General features: G+C 39.6%; 1 protein-coding gene across 5 annotated transcripts in view; it reads left to right on the forward strand.

Annotated features, from left to right (window-relative positions):
• The window catches only part of EVI5 (ecotropic viral integration site 5), an 84,550-nt gene that overhangs the window by 16,983 nt on the left and 48,095 nt on the right, over window positions 1-19,472 (forward strand). For 3 of the 5 annotated variants that reach the window (XM_087719308.1, XM_087719304.1, XM_087719305.1), the window contains exons 3-11: window positions 10,190-10,379; window positions 10,964-11,188; window positions 13,110-13,184; window positions 14,571-14,696; window positions 15,377-15,520; window positions 15,729-15,818; window positions 15,914-16,011; window positions 17,123-17,183; window positions 18,566-18,619. In XM_087719308.1, the coding sequence (XP_087575434.1) occupies window positions 10,190-10,379; window positions 10,964-11,188; window positions 13,110-13,184; window positions 14,571-14,696; window positions 15,377-15,520; window positions 15,729-15,818; window positions 15,914-16,011; window positions 17,123-17,183; window positions 18,566-18,619 (1,063 nt within the window). Of the gene's footprint in view, window positions 1-4,598; window positions 4,660-10,189; window positions 10,380-10,963; window positions 11,189-13,109; window positions 13,185-14,570; window positions 14,697-15,376; window positions 15,521-15,728; window positions 15,819-15,913; window positions 16,012-17,122; window positions 17,184-18,565; window positions 18,620-19,472 lie in introns of those variants that run through there. The other 2 variants (XM_087719307.1, XM_087719306.1) reach the window with 2 other exon arrangements.

Genomic DNA, 19,472 nt, shown 5'->3' on the forward strand with positions numbered 1-19,472 from the left:
AGCTGGCTTCTGGCCAAAGCAACTGAACAGGAGCATGTAGGAGATGGGATGAAAAACCTGCGAATGGAATGTGAAACCCTGAGCAGGAAGTTTTAATTAACCAGAATTTGGAAAAAGCAGGAGGCGAAGAGAAACATATCAAGGAGATTAGCTGTGTTCAAGTTCATTCCAATTAATATATTTTAAACAACTCTAACTAATGAGAGGTGGAAGGTAACAAGGGGGGGGGGAAATAAAATCAAGAACTGGGAAAATACGAAGGTGCTTTTTTTTGTTTTTTTTTTGCTGGAGGGAGAACAAAGGATCAAGATGGCTCCCGCTTCTCTTCCTCTTCAAATTACCTGAATTAGCTAAATTTAAGGTGGACCAGAACTCTGAAATAAGAACTGTATAACTAACTGTAATTTTGGAACTGGACATTATGAAAAGGTGGGAATTTGAAGAACTACGTGAAATTATTAAAAATATGCATCAATCATTAAAATCAAGTCTAAATAGAAATTTGAAGTTAGATATTGAGAAGAAGCAGGAAGCGAAGGAAGAAGGGGGGGGATAATGAAGGGGTAGAAAAGGTGGAAAATAAAAAGCAGACAAAAAACTTCATTGGGTTTGACAGTGGCATAAGGTAAACTGAAGAGGGGAGTTATGCCCCAACAAAGGGAGTTATGAGTCTGTATTCTGAAATAACATAATATTTTAACCTGGTCATTTTCAACTACTTTTTCAACGGTAGTGTTGTGGCCCAGTAGCGGCTGGCTGAGCTGTTGGTGGACTCTGACAGCGATAACCATTATGGGACTGCTCTGGAGGATGAAGAAGACTCTGGAGGGTGTTTGGAGTCAGAGCAGAGACTAGAGAGGCCTGTTGGCCACCAGGTGGCATCTGAGTCAAGGAGCAGTGAGGAGGAACAGAGGGAGGTTGTCCCTGTGCGTAGAGCTGAGAAGAGAAGGGAGCAGCTGTGGAGATGTCATAGAAGGAAATAGGGACAGGTGGCTACTGTTGTGGTCCCTCCCAAGAGCTTATAGGTGGAGCGATGGGAGGGGAATCTTTGCAGGAAACAACAGTCCACTTTACTAGCCATTGAGAAAGCATTCCGTAAGTCTAATCTTGGTTTCTTGAAGATAGCGTTCTAGGCTTCTAGCCAAGGGGTGGCTTTATCTCCGTAACTAGTCGTGGCAGACAACCAAGCCTGTGTCTGCATATTTATTAGAATCACGGGACAGAACAGGTATGTTTCCACCAATTTTTCACGACCGGCACATGATAATTCATTCCAGTGAATCGTTTCAGTGAACAGTGCTGTTTTGTTGTTTATAATTAGTTTGCGCAATATTCTTGGACAATTCTGGAAGTTGAAGTCCATGCATCTTAAAGTTGCCAGGTTTGATAAACATTGATTTAAATAATCTCTTAAATATATGTTCCTTTAATGAATGGAGAAGATCATCTTATGTCCCTTTCAGGTAAGGTAGATAAACTTCCTTTACAGGAACACTTCATGGAACTTTCTTGGCATCAACATAGAAATGGTCTTACTTGGCCTTATATCAGCATGTTTTGTCTTTTTAGAATAGACTAAGCCTTGGGGTTTCCTCGAAGTCTCCCATCTCAATCAAGTCTTTCCTTAGCTTTTTTAGCCCAGATGAGCTTTGCCATATGGTGCCACCTGGTGGTGCTTCCAACAGATACAATAATGCATTGGATCATTATAATTATTACAAAAATGTAGTTTCTTTTAATCTTGCAGTAAGTATTCTGTGTTGTGAAAAAAGTACACAAGATGCTGTTTTAAGTACTACTTCCACATCTATGAAATCCTTCACATTATGAATACAGGGAGCCAAAATTTCTCTTCAGCTAACCAGTTATTCTTCAAAGCATCTATTCCTACGTGAGAAGGAATCTCTTTGATTATTTTGTATGCAGTATCATTTATTGTTTGCCTTTCTGTACATGCCCAGTTTTTGGACATTCTGATGTTGGAAAAATAATCTCATTGATATCCTTTGAAAAACATTGACTATATAAAATTTTTCAGCCACTTAAATATTTTCATTAATTTTTATGAAGGGCTCTAATAATTCAAAACCAGGAGCATGATTTATATTATTCATTTATTAGATTTAGATCACATTTTTTTTCTACAGGACCTCAAGGTATCATAAACAGCTCTTTGTCCTTCCATTTTTTCCACAATAACAACTTCTGAGGTAGAAGTTGAGTCTGAGAGAACGACTGGTCCAAAGTCATGCAAAAATGAAATGGACAGTTAAAGGAAAAAAAGACATAAAAGAAAGGGAGACAGTTATGTGAACGGAAAAGAAATATTGGTAGGTCTTGTGAAAAAAGGGAACCTTGTTTCTTTATGTAAGTATGGAGTTCTGTACCTCTAAACAAAAACAATATATATCTATAATACCTGTTGTGGCTCAGCAGGAGCCGTTGGAGCTGCCACCAGACTCCGACAGTGAGGGGCCCAATGAGTCGGCTCTGGAGGATGTGGAGGACCCTGGACAGGGTTCCGACTCCGAGCAGGGCGCAGAGAGGCTGGTTGGCCACCAGGAGGCGCATGAGCCTTGGACCAGTGGGGAGGAGACAAAGGAGAGTGAGCCGGCGCCAGTAGTGAGTTGTTCCTGGATGCACGGCACCGAAGAGTTAAATAGGCGTCAGGAACAGTTGCGCAGTTACAGGAGGTAATTGCACTCAGCTGGTGGTCATTAGGCTCCTCTCCAGACTATAAAAAGACTACTTGTGCACACACCCCTCTTGCAGAAGTCAACGCAGGAATTAATGTCGGAGAACATTATTGTGAGCCTGGCAGGCTGGATTGTTGCCAAGCCTTATCTATGCTGGATTGCTGGCCAAGCTTATCTGTGCCGGTTTGCTGCCAAGGACCTGTTTGTCTGTTAATTAAATGCCGTAACTTATCTTTGGCTCGGAGTGTGTGTTGGTGTGGGACGAGGGGGGTCAGAACAAATACCTATCCCTACAATGTTATAATTAAATAGAATTTTGATTCTTTATATACTCCAAATCATGAGAGACTATAACAACTCCCTGCTGCCTCTGGCTAAGCTACTAGGGAAACAATTCTTAAGACAGCAAATCAGCTCAGTATAATAACTCTTAAGTATCTTAATAGGGTGTTGGCAGCAATATTTTAAAGTACGTTTTATTTCCAAAATAATTTTAGAAGAAATGATGCTGTTTCGACCATTAACCTGGTTTCATCACACCTGTACAAATCTTTACATGGTGATCCGGGCTTCCTTTAGTCCAACATATAATTAAGAATTGCTTCTGGGTTTAAATCACTGAGAAGAGACTTATTTCTTGTCTGTCTCTATATCTAGATCTGATCTACCTTATAAGTTAATGATAAATGACAGCAAAGGCAATGTAGGCAGTTTCCTATCCTTGTTGTGCTTCACTGAGTTCTTTATAGGTTGTCCTCATTTTCTGTGTTAAAATACTTTTCTTCTTGTTTAGACCATTTTATTTATTTATTTATTAGACTTATGTACCGCTTCATAGGGCTTTCAGCCCTCTCTAAGCGGTTTACAATTTTTTTTTAGCAAATTGAGTCAGCAACTTGCCCCCACAGTCCGGGTCCCCATTTCACCCACCTCGGAAGGATGGAAGGCTGAGTCGACCTTGAGCCGGTGAGATTTGAACCGCTGAACTGCAGATCACAGTCAGCTAAAGTGGCCTGCAGTACTGCACCCTAACCACTGCGCCACCTCGGCTCCATTGTCAGCTGGTTGGTTTCACAGTCTCTTTTTCAGAAATGAGCCTGTTTTACATGTTCAAGCTTACTTTTCCCCCAACCAGCAATTTTTTAGTTTCACCCGCTTTCACGCATGGATAATAAGTTGTGGGTTTTTGGGGAAAGTTTCTGAGATTTTGGTCTGTACTTTATAAATTAAGATTATTTTTTTTTAAACATAGCCATCTTTTGTTTAATATAGGGACGAAAGGAATATTCTTAACAAGTTGGATGAATTGGCTGCTGTCATCACTTATAAATGTAAACGTATTCCCTTGCAAATTACAGGAACTATTGGCCTAGATTTGATAAATGCATGGAATTCTAAAATGATTACTTCGTTTATTTGGTGGGGGAATCCTTGGATCTGAGCAGATGTAGAATAGCAATAGCAGTTAGACTTATATACCGCTTCATAGGGCTTTCAGCCCTCTCTAAGCGGTTTACAGAGTCAGCATATTGCCCCCAACAACAATCCGGGTCCTCATTTTACCCACCTCGGAAGGATGGAAGGCTGAGTCAACCCTGAGCCGGTGAGATTTGAACAGGCGAACTGCAGAACTGCAGTCAGCTGAAGTAGCCTGCAGTGCTGCATTTAACCACTGCGCCACCTTGTGTTGCGCAGCTCTTGTGTTTACAGAAATATGTTTATGAAAAAGAAGTAACATATTTTCTCTGGGGAACGTAATATAAAATACTTTTTATACAACTATCAGGTTAAAGAATGGGTTAAGTCCCTCCCCTCCTTCAAAGTTGATTTGGTTCAGTCCCAGTGAACAACTAATCTTATTTGCAAAAGGTAAATCATTAATGGAAAGGAAATGGCTTACAGTACCTTGTGCTTATGGCATTAAACTCAATCTTGTCAATTAAAAAGCTATGAGCCTATTCAGGTAAGATTTTCATAATAGAATAATGATCAATATTTTGCAGTATGGGTGTTTTTTTACATTGTGGTTTTATAGCATTAGAGCTAAAAGTATTTTGGGTTGTTTTTTTTTTTCTTTCAGAATATATCCTGCATTTTCTAAGCTTAGTCTGGAATTTGGACTTGTTTGTTGTGAAGCTTGTAAAGAACAGCTTCTTGGAACAGTGCCTTGCAATTTTGCTAGGTTCATCACAATTTCACACCTATATTATTAGAATCAAAGAACTAGCATAGTATTTGTTAAGTCATTTGAAAATTGAAAGAATATACGCAGGAGCTCTTTCATGAATCCTGTAGAAGCACACATACGATTATTTATTTATGTATTTATTCAGTTCCTGGGACCACCTGTCTCAGTCGATAACTCTTCATTTCAGGAACTTCTTTTCTTAAAATGGGTGTGGAAGTCAAAATCAGCGAGGAGACACAATAATATGATGGAATAAATGGCAGGGGAGATGTTTAATTTCTTTCTATTCCTGATCAGTTTCCCTGACAGATGGTGCCTCCCCTGTGCCTGGGGAGAGAGGCTAAATTTTTCAAGCCATAGTCCATGTAATCTCTTGAGAAAGGTATTGAAATGTATGGTGTGCTTATGCTCCTTTTGAACTCTTCCCAGGTTCTCAAAGTAAAATTTCTTACTGGGAATTATAATTCACCTGAAGAGATAGGATCTTTTAAAAACAAATTATATATATTTTTTGTAGAATATACAAATACATATCTGGAAAACATTTTTTTTAAAAATCAGTATTTGTTTCCTTACATTTTTATGGAGTTCTTCAGTCCTAAAATACTTTCAAAAGGATCTTCCCTGAGGTTTGAAAAAGCAGTCTGGGGGCTTGAACTTCTTATTCTTTTACTTTCAAAATAGCAATAGCAATAGCAGTTAGACTTATATACCGCTTCATAGGGCTTTCAGCCCTCTCTAAGCGGTTTACAGAGTCAGCATATTGCCCCCAACAACAATCCGGGTCCTCATTTTACCCACCTCGGAAGGATGGAAGTCTGAGTCAACCCTAAGCCGGTGAGATTTGAACAGCCAAACTGCAGAACTGCAGTCAGCTGAAGTAGCCTGCAGTGCTGCATTTAACCATTGCGCCACCTCGGCTCAAGAAACCGTCTTAGGCAGGAGTAGGCTGCTATGGGTTCACAAGAACCTGTAGCGAATGTTATGGCCAGGTCTGAGAACCTCCAAATCCCACCCCTAGCTGGCTCCTCCCACCCCACCCCTCCCAAGAGTCTCCACGCGGCCCGTTTTGGATGCAAGGTAAGTGGAAGGCCGACACGGAGGCTCAGGGAGGGGGAAAACGGACATTCCGGAAGGCCTGTTTCTGGCCCCTAGAGCACAGGGGAGGCAGTTTTCTCCCTCCCGGAGGCTCAAGGAAAGCCTCCAGAGCCTGAAGAAAGCAAAAACGCCCCCCCCTCCCGGCCATGGCGCAGGAGGCTGACTAGGCCACGCCCACCATGGCCACACCCACCCAGCAACTGGGCAGAGAACCCATTGCTGAAATTTTTGAAGCCCACCTCTGGTCTTAGGCTCTATGAGAAGCTGTCTGAAAAAGAAATCTCTGTCACATCATGCACTGATAGCTTCACCAAATGAACTTGGAGCAGGCCAGCAGATCCTTCAACTAAACAGAGCAAATGGTAAAAATGTATACAGGTAATCCTCGGCTTATGACCACAAGTGAGCACAATTAGCCCATTGCTAAGTGAGACAGTAGTTAAGTGAGTTTTGCCCTATTTTACGACCTTTCTTGCCACAGTTGTTAAGTGAATCACTGCAGTTGTTAAATTAGTAACATGGTTGATAAATAAATTTGACTTCCCCATCCACTTTGCTTGTCAGAAGGTCACAAAAGATGATCACATGATCTCGGGGCACTGCAACCACATTAATACCACGAAGCCACGAAGACCTGGCTGCTCCGGCAGGCTGGGGGGCTGTTGAAATAGTCAGCCCCACGGGAACTATGAATGTTGTGTATTTTAAATTGTTGTTTGTCTATTTGTCTATTTATCCCCTTCCTTTGTTTATTGTAAGCCGCCCGGAGTCCTTCGGGAGTGGGCGGCATACAAGACCAATAAATTCAATTCAATTCAATGCATGCCAGTTGCCATGCTATCCACATTTTGATCACGTGACCACGGGGATCCTGCAATGGTTATAAGTGTGAAAAATTGAAGTCACTTTTTTCAGTGCTGTTGTAACTTCAAACAATCACTGAAAAATGGTTGTAAGTCGAGGACTGCCTGTATTGTAACACAAGGATCAAGCCAACCCATCTCTACATACGGTTTAGAGGTAATCTACCTGTGTGGATGAACAGAGATTAAAAAAGTAGGTTTCCTTCCTGCCACCACCCCTTAATCACAATCCAGTTTCTCAATTCCACACCAGGGCTCTGGAGAAAGCAGCTGACCATTGAAGAGGAAATCATTGTCCACATTAGCTCTGGCTCAGCTACAAGAAGGGAAACCGAACAGAACTTTTTGGAGTCTGTATAGTTTAGCTCAGAGGTGGGTTCCTACCAGTTCTCACCTATTCGGTAGAACCGGTTCGTCAAATCTACCGAACCGGTTAGAAGAGGTTCCACCAGTGGACCCGTAAAGCAGGCCACACCTACAGAGGAGGTTCCAAAATTTTTTTGAAACCCACCACTGGCAAGGACCTTGTAACTTGACAGCTTTAAGACTTGCATGCTTCAATGCCAGAGTTTCTGAATAGCTACTTGGACCGACCTAAGTACTAATTCATAATTTCATATCCGGTCACATGGGCGGCAAGCCACTCCCACCCGGTCACATGGGTGGCAAGCCACTCCCACAAAGGAGGCAACACCCACAGAGTAGGTTCCAACAATTTTTGAAACCCACCACTGGTTTAGCTATGTGGTCTGGGAAGCAACCAGGCAATTCTAGGATTAACACACACACCCAAATCAACTTTATTAAAAGTGACAAAAGTGAATAAGGTTCTACATACTCAGCATGTAATATAAAAAGAGATAAAATAAAATAACTATTCTCTCCAACACAATTCTATTTTACAGCTTGCCTGAGACAACCCATCCCATCCAGGATTTCAGCCCCCTGTAAAACCCTTAATCCTCTTCCTCTTCAAAACATTCTTTCCTTATGTTGGCTGTTAAGCAGGGAGACATACTACCTGTTGGGACCGGTTCACCCGAACCGGTAGTAAAAAATGCTACCAGTTTGCCCGAGCCAGCTGTACAACCATCAGCTGTGCCGCACAATTTATATTCGCTAGAAAGCGGGAAATTCCTGCTTCCTAGTGAATGTAAATCACGTGGCAAAGCTGTTCCCCCCCTCTCGTTGTTTCTACTTGTCTTTGCAATGGCTTCCTAATCCTCCATTTTCAGCGCTGCGCTGTGTGCATGCGCGCATGTGCGCACTAAGCAAACCGGTAGCAGACTTCAGAGCATTTCATCCCTGCTCCTCAAGGGTGAGGTGGAAGAATTCAATAAAAGCTGTGATCTTTACATTAGATCAATCATTGGGTGATGGGTGTCTTTTAACCATTTTCTATGTTAATGCAATTTTTCTACTATAACATCTGTTGATGTTTAGACCAGCAGCACTTTCAGTTCCAGATACAGCTAAATTATTAGAAGTGATCACCAAATCCTTTCTGGTTAAAAAAAAAAAAAAGCCCAGAATTAGTCTTTAGAAATATTTGTTATCAATAAATTTAATGCAGTGATTTTAAAAAGTGTATTTGCCTAAAGGTGGGAAAGCACTTTAACATTGGTGTCAAAAATGTCAGAAGTTCTTAGACTATAGGTTTTTTTTTTTACATAAATGATATTTTGGATTTACTGAATTATTATGTATGTTTGTATGAAAAGATAAATCACCATTGTTGGAATGCAGTGAGTATCATGCTTTATTGATTGATTGATTAGATTTGAATGCCACCTGACTCCCAACAATTCTGGGCAGCTCATTAAAACATATATTTTTGCAATGCCCTAAAATTATTAGATGTTATAAATGTGTTAATATATTTCTGGGAAGAAATAATGTTGACTTCATTTGCATGATCATGTTGTTTTGAACTATTTACCTATTATATGGGAATTGATGGCTGGGCGATGCAAATTGATTCTCCCATGTCATTCTTATTGCTAGAGAATTCATCATATGCTTGTTCTTTCCAATACTGATTGTTCAGATTAGAAAGCTGAAGTTGCTTGCGATTTATGAACAAGGTTTTTTTTTTGTTTATGTACTTATTTATTAAATGTATATTGCCACCTATCTTGCAGTTCAAAGTGACTCATATTTACCTAACTTAGATGTAGATGATGATTACAATTAAATATAGTCATATTTCATTGAAATTTCTGTGAAGAATTTATAATACATATTATAATATGTAATATGCATCTCATGCATGTAAATATAATTAGACAACCTATGAGCCATTAGGTCAATCTTTCAGAGATATTTCCTTACCTATATCAAGAAATAGAATGATCATGGGAAGCCAAAAAAGCAGTGGGAATAGGAACAACATTAACTTCCCCATTGATTTTGCTTGTGAGAAGCTGGCAGGGAACATCGCACATCATGATCATGTCACTGCAACTAACTGCAGAAACCTGCTGCCGTCACAACTTTGCGAATACAACTAGTTTGAAGAGCCTTAACATTTCCATTACCCAGGAGTAACATGAATGTTGTGTATGCATTGTTTAACTTAATAGATTTGCAGTACTTTGATTCAGAAATGTTTGTCCTATGATGCATTGCTTGAGCTAATTGAAGGTTACAAGCAGACAACAATTTTAGTAGTTTATAAATACATGCATAAAAAGTTTTTTTTTTGTTCTGTTAAATCAAAGGCATAAAAGTTCATTTTTAAAAAAAAAGTTAAATATGGTTGTAGCTTGAGAAACGCCTTGTACATAGTTAAATTCTGTTATACAGTCAAGATATAACAAATGAAATCTATGCAAGAAAATAGAATTTGTCTTGCAGTCATATTTTCTATGAATGAAAGAGCAATGTGTTGAATTGAATTGAATTTCCCAGAAGGGACTCAGGGCGGCTCACAACCCAAGTCAGGGGGGGGATAGGGGATACAAATAGGGGAAAAAAGACATGGACAAACAATACCACAATTTAAAAAACAACTCAACAGGCACACCATTCGAGCGGGGACAGGAACTCATCAGCCCCAGGCCTGTTGGAACAGCCAAGTTTTAAGGGCTTTGCGGAAAGCCTGGAGGGTGGTGAGGGTCCGAATCTCCAATGGGAGCTCGTTCCAGAGGGCCGGAGCAGCCACAGAGAAGGCCCTCCTCTGGGTGTTCACCAATCGGCATTGGCCAGTGGATGGAATTCGGAGGAGGCCTAATCTGTGGGATCTAATCAGTCTATTGGAGGTAATTGGCAGCAGGCGGTCTCTCAATTCAATTCAATGTGTTGAATATTTTGACAGTCAAGCCATTTTGTGGTTTTCCCCCCAGGTTGCTGGAGACTGACAGCAAATCATTGAGATCAGTAAATGGATCAAGAAGAAACAGTGGCTCCTCACTTGTGTCTAGCTCATCGGCTTCTAGCAATCTTAGCCATCTTGAAGAAGATTCCTGGATCCTCTGGGGGAGAATAGTAAATGAATGGGATGATGTACGCAAAAAGAAAGAGAAACAGATTAAGGTTTGCTGAGTGTTGTTATTCAGTATTAGGGTTTTTGTTATGGGAAAAATAGTAGAAGGAAGGTGTATTGGCTATGTTTGCTGCCTTCAATGATTTGTAAGAATAATAAAGGCGGGATGCAAAGAAGAATAAAATAAATGAGACAACAGTAATGTAATAATTTTAACTATAGTAAATCATCTGGATTTACATCTGGAGAGCCGAGGTGGCGCAGTGGTTAGGGTGCAGTACTGCAGGCCACTTCAGCTGACTGTTATCTGCAGTTCAGCGGTTCTAATCTCACCGGCTCAAGGTTGACTCAGCCTTCCATCCTTCCGAGGTGGGTGAAATGAGGACCCAGACTGTGAGGGCGATATGCTGACTCTGTAAACCGCTTAGAGAGGGCTGAAAGCACTATGAAGCGGTATATAAGTCTAACTGCTATTGCTATTGCTATCTGGTTTGCATTTAGCTGGTTTTTTTTTTAAAAAAATCTAGGATTATTGGGTAGATTTCAATTTTCACAACCTTGTAGAGAGTTGCAAACTTTGTCCATAAGGAAAGCTCATCAGAATTTTAAATACATATATATTTTACTGCTTTAGGAACTTGTTCGAAAAGGGATACCACATCACTTCCGAGCAATAGTGTGGCAACTTTTGTGCACAGCTCAAAATATGACAATCAAGGATCAATATTCAGAACTCTTGAAAATGACTTCGCCTTGTGAAAAGCTCATAAGAAGAGATATTGCTAGAACATATCCTGAACACGACTTTTTTAAAGAAAAAGATAGCCTTGGGCAGGAAGTTTTATTTAATGTCATGAAGGTAAGTTAGCAATCCAATGTCTTCATGAATAATAAAGAGGTTTACTTCCTCCATATAAATATTATTGTTAATGCTCATTTACTTCTGAATATTAGATGCTGGAGATGAGGAAAAGGCTTTGTCAAATCTAATACCCAGTCTTTGCTGATGCAGTATTTGAGAATCTTTCAATCTTGTTGAGGGATTCTTGTTTTAGGGTGTATAATTAATAAAGCACAGTGATTTGCCTTGCTTTTCTGTACCATGTGGGTAATAGCTAAGGAAAGTATTTATGGGACATTATTATAAGACTTCCTTAAACTTCACTAAAAATGAGGCGGTAATTGTACTGGACCAGGAGTAGAAAAAAGGTTGCTTGGTGTTAGGTGCTCATCCAACTAAAGTCAGATGCAGGATGTACACATCTCTAGGGCAATGTTTCTCAGCCGTGTCAATTCAAGAAGTGTGAACTTCCAACTCTCAGAATTCTCCTGGGCTGAGATTGAGAAACACTGTACTAAGAAGATGTCATTCCAGGGGTCAGTCTCTGTGATACAGTGGGCTCATTTTTTGGATCCTACCTGGTGGAAGGTGGACACTGATGGATCATATCGGACAAGCAGCAACTAGAGGTTTAGAGGTTTAATGAATTTATAGGCCACCCAATCCCGAAGGACTCCGGGCGGCTTACAATACATTAAAAAAAAAAAATAGAAAGTTAAAAACACAGACACATAGATTTAAAAAAAAGCCACAACATACACCCAGTCTAATCGGGGCTGGAACTCAGTCATGAGTTCAACAGCCCGGGGCCTGCCGGAATAGCCAGGTCTTAATAGCCTTTCGGAAGGCCATGAGAGTGGGTAGGGTGGAGCAAGCTTTGTTCTATACTGTTGTCTCTTTTCTGACATATAAGGAATAATGGTGCTTGGGATCCTAATTAGTTATGGTGCTTTTCATGGGACATGGACATTTTTCTGAATTTTATTGAATAAATTTTAAAAGTTATTAAAACGAATTTTATTTAAAATACTTCAAAATGTAAATATGTAATTTACTATTATATTATCTGTATAAAACTGTAATCAGTTATTTATCTCATAATAAGTTAGAAACTGGGTCTTACAGGGTCGTAGTCTAATTGCCATGGAGCATGGAGCGGCCCCACTCGCGTGAGCATCACTGCAAGCATTGTGGGTTGTTCAGCCCCACTCACGCGAGTGTCATCGCAGACACTTGCGGGCCCACTCATTCGAGCCTTGTTGCAGACACTCGCAGGCCCAATTGCATGAGCGTCATCACAAATGTCATGGGCCCTTGCTCGCACGTGCGCACACTAAACACATATACCCCTGCCCCTCCCACAAAATCTTCCCCTCTTTCCCCGCTCCTCCCGCTCCAGGCTGCCAACCCGGAAATATTGGGGAATTCTGATACCTTACTGCCAGTGATGGGATTCAAATAATTTAACAACCGGTTCTCTGTCCTAATGACCATCTGGGTTGGTGTGGCTCGGTGGTCATGTGACTGGATGGGCGTGGCCAACTCAAGGTCACTCAGGTTGATGGACGCTTCGCCTTAGCTGTTACAATGTAATAAGGGTTAACCGGAGAGGCAGTTTCTGCAAGCAGGTCAGTAAAGATTAGGCTAGAAACAACACCAGAATGTTTCCTTCCTGCCTTCCTTACAGGATTAGCCCTGTAAAGTGGAAAAAAACAAAAGGAGATTTCTTCCAACAATCAGTTCTCTGAACTACTTAGAAAGTTACCAACCGGTTCTCCTGAATAGGTACGAACTGGCTGAATCCCACCACTGCTTACAGCACCTTAGTGGCATTGGCACCTTCACTTCTTAAGATAGAAAGCATTAAGGTTATTTGGGAAAGTCAACGTGGTTATTCATTATTCTTTCTAAATGTTACCCTCTTATTAATGTTTTCTAGGCATATTCTTTAGTGGATCGTGAGGTTGGTTACTGCCAAGGAAGTGCTTTTATTGTTGGTCTGCTCCTTATGCAGGTAGGAAGAAAGACCCCCCTATTGCAAACGTTATCTTGAAATTCTACTACTTCATTTAAAGTAAGATAGTAATAATAAAAGGAGGGGCAATATTTACAAATTAGAACACCCTTATTTTGGGAGTGGTCATAATTTATCACAGATGTATATATATTTCAAGTCACACTCTTCAGTTGTTGGGGTTGAGTCAAGGTTTGAAGATGATGTTCATTTCTCTTCTGCAGGCAACTATATATTTGTTCACTAAAAGGGAGAAAATCTCATTACATCTGACTCTTTTTTTCTTTAAAGGGTTGTTCTAGAATATAGAAATAGGTCTTCCATGGGAGAAGATTTCTAGAGAATTGTAACATCTTCCAGCAAGACGTATATAATCTCATTCAGAAAGATACTAAACCATAACTGTATGTGGTTTGATTATAAATCAAAGGGACTTTTTCCCCTAACATGAGGTCACGGATAACACCAATTCCAATGGTGCTTTATGCCAGCACTGTATTAGATAATAGTAGAAAGATTGGTCACAATGTTTTTTATTGCCCAGAAATTATTAATGTTAGAAGTCTAGTGTAGAAAGGCCCAGGATTGTATGTTAATCGCAGAACATATTTACTCAAATTGATAGAAGAAAGAGGAGCCTCGTTCACATCTGTATTGCTTACCGGTTCCACCACAAAACCGCGGTAGACTAAAGCGCGCTCGACGAAAGCGCGTACCTGACGTCATCACAGCGCGACGAAAACATCATGCTGTGAGCGGTAAAGTTAAAATTAACGTGAAAACCTTACCCTAACCCCCCCAAACCTAAACCTAACCCTTAACCTAACCCTAAACCTAACCCTTAACCTAACGCTAAACCTAACGCTAACCCTTAACCTAACCCTAAACCTAACCCTTAACCTAAACCTAACCCTTAACCTAACCCTAAACCTAACCCTAACGCTTAACGAAACCCTAAACCTAACCCTTAACCTAACCCTTATCTTTACGTGAATCGGCTTGCTTTAAAAGCGCTTTTTAAAGCGCCCTTTTTTCTCCGCAGTTGTATTTGTCGCGCTGCTGATGACGTCAGGTACGCGCTTTAATCGGGCGCGCTTTAGTGGACCGCGGTTTTGTCATGCCACGTTGCTTACCATACATAGGGAGGCTGTAAGGACCTGAGAACACCAACAGTATTATTTCTTCATTTCTTTAGATACTGCAATAAATATATAGTGCTGCAGTTTAACACAGCTTGTTAAAGGCTTGGCAGGTGTAATTTTTTCCAGATGCATCTCTTGAATTACACCTGCAATTAAGTAGTGTTGAAAACGTCTTGTGAACTTTTGAAGTGCTTATAACTACAGTAAGATGGTTAAGCTGTGATTGTAATCTCCTTCAAAATAGATGCCAGAGGAAGAAGCCTTCTGTGTATTTTTTAAATTAATGCAAGATTATCGACTTCGAGAACTCTTCAAACCAAGTATGGCTGAGCTGGGCCTTTGTATGTATCAATTTGAATCCATGATACAGGTACATGAAAAAAAAATCTGTTATCTCTCGCCCATATTGTTGTTAAGCAGTAGATTTAAAAAGATGAGCGTATAAGCATTAATCAATTGCAAAAAGGATTCAATAATTGCAGAAAAATGCCAAAGCATAGAATGTAGAAAGCAATAATACTCTTATCTATGATTTTTAAGACATTGTTTTTTGTATTTTGAGCATGTTCTCTATGTAAAATGTTTTAATGAGATAACACTGCTTCATGAGCCAAGGTGGCGCAGTGGTTAAATGCAGCACTGCAGGCTACTGCTAGATCAGCAGGTCAGCGGTTCAAATCTCACCGGCTCAGGGTTGACTCAGCCTTCCATCCTTCCGAGGTGGGTAAAATGAGGACCCAGATTGTTGGGGGCAATATGCTGACTCTCTGTAAACCGCTTAGAGAGGCCTGAAAGGCCTATGAAGCGGTATATAAGTCTACTGCTATTGCTATTGCTATTTCTAATTATAATGACGTAAAATGGTTTAATGTACTTTTAAATAATCTCTAATGATTTTATCTCTAATAATCTCTAATAATAATCTCTAATGACATATGAAGTCCTCCAGATTGGATTTCAAATTCCAATGTCTAACTATGTAAAATATTTTAAAATACTTATTTCAGAAACATTATTGAAAGCAACTTTTTGATTTGTTTCTTCTTTTAGGAGCAACTTCCAGAACTTTTCATGCATTTCCAGGCCCAGAGTTTCCATACTTCCATGTATGCGTCCTCATGGTTCTTAACTATTTTTCTTACATCTTTCCCACTACCAATTGCAACAAGAATATTTGATATATTTATGTCTGAGGTAAGCTATCATGACTATCCAATTAGATGATGGCTAACATTTTGTGTTTCTGGGGAAGCTGAATTCAAATCCCCATTTATAATGGATTGTTAATTAAGTTTAGTGTCATTTTCCAATAAATAGATCAATGTAAGGCTAATTTAAAAATTCTTAAATAATAAGCATTGCAGCTATGAATTTGGAAAAAAAATAATGATATTATTCACAGGGTTTAGAGATTGTTTTTCGGGTTGGCGTGGCACTGCTTCAGATGAATCAAGTAGAATTAGTGCAACTTGACATGGAAGGGATGTTACAGGTAAGCTAAATACACCATTGTATTGTATTACTTGACACATGGAGTATAAATCCATATTTCTCACTTCTGACTCTATGCTTTCATTTTCTTTCCAGCACTTTCAAAAGGTTGTTCCACATCAATTTGATGGTGGACCAGACAAGTTAATCCAAATGGCTTACCAAGTTAAATATAATGCAAAAAAGATGAAAAAGTAAGTATTTCTTTTCTTTAAAAATGCCACCATGCTACCGTGTTTTCCCGAAAATAAGACATGGTCTTATTTTCTTTTTACTCACAAAATATGGCTTGGGCCTTATTATGAGGGGAGGGTTTATTGTTTTGGGGTTGCGAGGCGGCTGCTCTCTCTCGTGAGCAGGCTCCCAAAGAGCCGGGCACAGCTTCATGGGCGAATGGCTGTGTTGCGCTGTCGCAGCAGCGCAACACAACAGCCATGAAGCGACCATGCTCATGAGCAGCCACCTGGCAAACCCCCTTTCCAGCCGGGCACAGCGCCATTCACTGACCTAGGGGTATCGCCAAGCCGCGGCTCCTGCGGCTTAGCGCCTTCGAAATGCCAGTGAATGCCGCTCTGCACGGCTGGAAAGGGGGTTTGCTGGGTGGCTGCTCGTGAGCATGGTCGCTTCATGGCTGTTCCCCCCTGAGTCTGTGCCCGGCTCTTTGGGAGCCCACTCGCAAGAGAGCAGCTGCCCGGCAACCCCCCTCTTTAGCTGGGCACAGCGCGGCTCACCAACCTAGCGGTATCCCGAAGGCGCCAAGCAATGCGATCACTTTTGCCTCCCCGCCTGGTTCCCATGGCTTTGCACCTTCGGGACACTGCTAGGTTGGTGAGCGGAGCTCTGCCTAGCAGCAGGTGGGAGGTTGTCCAGGGGGCTTATTTGCGGGGGAGGGCTTATATTTTTGCCCACCAGAAAAATGTGGCATGGCCTTATTATCAGGACATGTCGTATTTTCGGGGAAACACGGTATTATAACAAAGAGGTGAATCATTGAATTATGTCATTCACTTTCTACATAAATATGTGGATTTTATTATATAGATGTTTCTAGAAAATCAATTTATTTGCCAGTCATATAAACAAAAGTTTATTCTCATCCCTAGATAGAAAATGTAGGCACCTTCATTTTCTCTCTATAGGGCCTATTCTTCTGGCCTACCCATTATCTAACCTTCATTTCTTTCTCACCCCTGCCTCCCCATAGCCACTGATGCCCCATACAAATTAATATGAACAATAAGTACTAGTAAGTACAGTTACATATTATTAAAAAGAGATTATCATGTCTTTTTCAATATTCTTTAGGCTAGAAAAAGAATATACTACTATAAAAACAAAGGAAATGGAAGAACAAGTTGAAATTAAGGTAAGTAGTTAATTATCTGAGCAAAGTAATAGGAATTTTTATTACTTGTGTAATTAAAAAAAACAGATTGGACGGGATTATTATTACAAAATATGAAATATATATTTTTGGGGTTTATTTCATTTATTTTTATTTTTATTTGTTTTTTTTTTAATATAGCCATTTTAAGGATTCTGTTGTAGTTTTTTTTAAAAAAATTGATGAATATAACAGGAAATACAGAAGTTAATAGAATTATGCTAATTCAGAAGTAGCTCTCAGAATCAGTGTTTTATAAATGGTTTGAATATTAGGTTTCATTTTGAATTAGTTCAAAATTATCTTCTGCCAGAAGAGTACTGAAACTAATATTGTGCGAGATGTGATGTAAAAGGAAAAATCAAGAATCCATTGTTTTAAGACCTTTGGAATAAAGGTGTGAATACAGTTGCCATAGATGAATAAACAAGGACTCTAGCAAAAGCAAAATATCTTTCTACTATATGCCAGAATTTAATAGAAAATTTAACATTTAAATTTAATACATGCACATCTGAATATATTTTAATGAGAAAGCAAGCAGCATCCACAGTGTTGGTTTTGAGTACCATATTAAAAATCTACCGTATTTTTCGGAGTATAAGACGTACCAAGGTTTTGAAGAAGCAAATTTATTAAAAAAAGTTTTTGCACTCTGTAAACCTCCCCAAAACGGCCCATTTTTTGTGAAAACGGCACCGATTCCCCCCCAAAAGGGCACGAATAGCCCTTAGGCTTGTAGAGTGCTGGGGGGGGGGGGGGCAAAAACAAGCAAAAAATGGCCTGTTTTTTGCTCATTTCTGCCCTTCCCAGCCCCAGGAGCTCTCTGAAAGCCTCCTTCAATCTATGCATGGTCATTTTGGTGAAGGGGGCGGAGTTTCAGGAGTCAAAAAATGCTGTATTCAGTGTATAAGATGCACCCAGATTTCCAGCCTCTTTTTTGAGGAAAAAAGGTGCATCTTATACTCTGAAAAATACGGTAGCTGTAAGCAATTCTGAATTAAGTTGTAACTTCTCTGATGATCACTGACATATCAGCTTCCATATTTATTTGTTTGTTTGTTTATTAAATTTATATGCCGCCCATCTTGTTATTTGAAGCAGCTCTGGGAGGCTTACAAAATGTTATAACTTTACACCATTAGAAAGGAGCGGGGTATGAGATACATCAGGAGTCTGTTTTCCCCTTTGAGGAAATACTGAGAAGCATCTAGCTTTGAGTCTAACAGCTGTTATAAGCCTTGCAGTCTACAGAACGACCCATATTCTTTTTAAAAAACATTAACCTCCTTCAGTTTCAGAAGATAGAAGTTATTTGATAAATATTTCAGATAATGTTCTTTACAGTTTTGCTTGATTTTCAGAGATTGAGAACAGAAAACAGACTCTTAAAACAGCGAATTGAAACGCTGGAAAAAGTAAGTGGCCAAGAAACTGAAGCCTGAATTATGTTAGTTATAAATATTTTATTAATAAGAGAATAGCTGCATGAAGATTAATATGTGGTGTTATTTCTGTTCTTTGTATTGATGGGCTTTCATAATAAGATTTGATTTTTTAAAGTATACATGTAGTTGCCATTTTATATGAAAACGTAAGCATGGGTATCATGGAATTCACTGGGAGAGGGGAATTAAAGTATATTTACAATGGATAACACTCAACAGTTGGCATCTTCAGGTACAAAAAGGAAACCAAGTCATTTTCTACTGTGCATTAAGAAAAGAATTCTTCGCATTTGTGTAATAGATTTTTCCACCTATATTTTCCATTTATTTGGTGCTTACAATTAACTGAGAAAATATGACAACCTGTCTAGCTGCTGTCTATTTTTTTCAAACTTGAATTATTTTTAGAAATTTTGTTTTTGCTCCAAGCTTATCACAGAAAGTAAAACACAGGCGAATTACGTCATTTGTCAATTGTTCATTAAATCTTTGCTTGAGTTATGCTTAAATCAAATGAAGAATTTTATTTCCTCCTCATACTGCTGCAAATATACTCACGCATTTATTTATATATTTATTAAATTTATACTGCCGCCTATTCGCCCATGGCGACTCAAGGCACTTCCAGATTTTTAAGACCAGAATAGCTATCGTTATCCTTTTCCTTTGAAGAACTGTGAAGAATGGAGTTTCTGTCAAATTCCAAATTAATTATGTCTCTATCCAAATATCGGTAATTTCTAATAAGATCAAATAACTGTCTCCCATTTTGCCTCATCCTTTAATTCCTAGATGTACTGTAGACATATAAAGAATGACATGT

The sequence above is a fragment of the Thamnophis sirtalis genome, unplaced genomic scaffold (assembly GCF_051295495.1).
Source record: "Thamnophis sirtalis isolate CommonGarterSnake01/CBP01778 unplaced genomic scaffold, rThaSir2_p1.2 scaffold_7, whole genome shotgun sequence".
Classification (NCBI taxonomy): domain Eukaryota; kingdom Metazoa; phylum Chordata; class Lepidosauria; order Squamata; family Natricidae; genus Thamnophis; species Thamnophis sirtalis.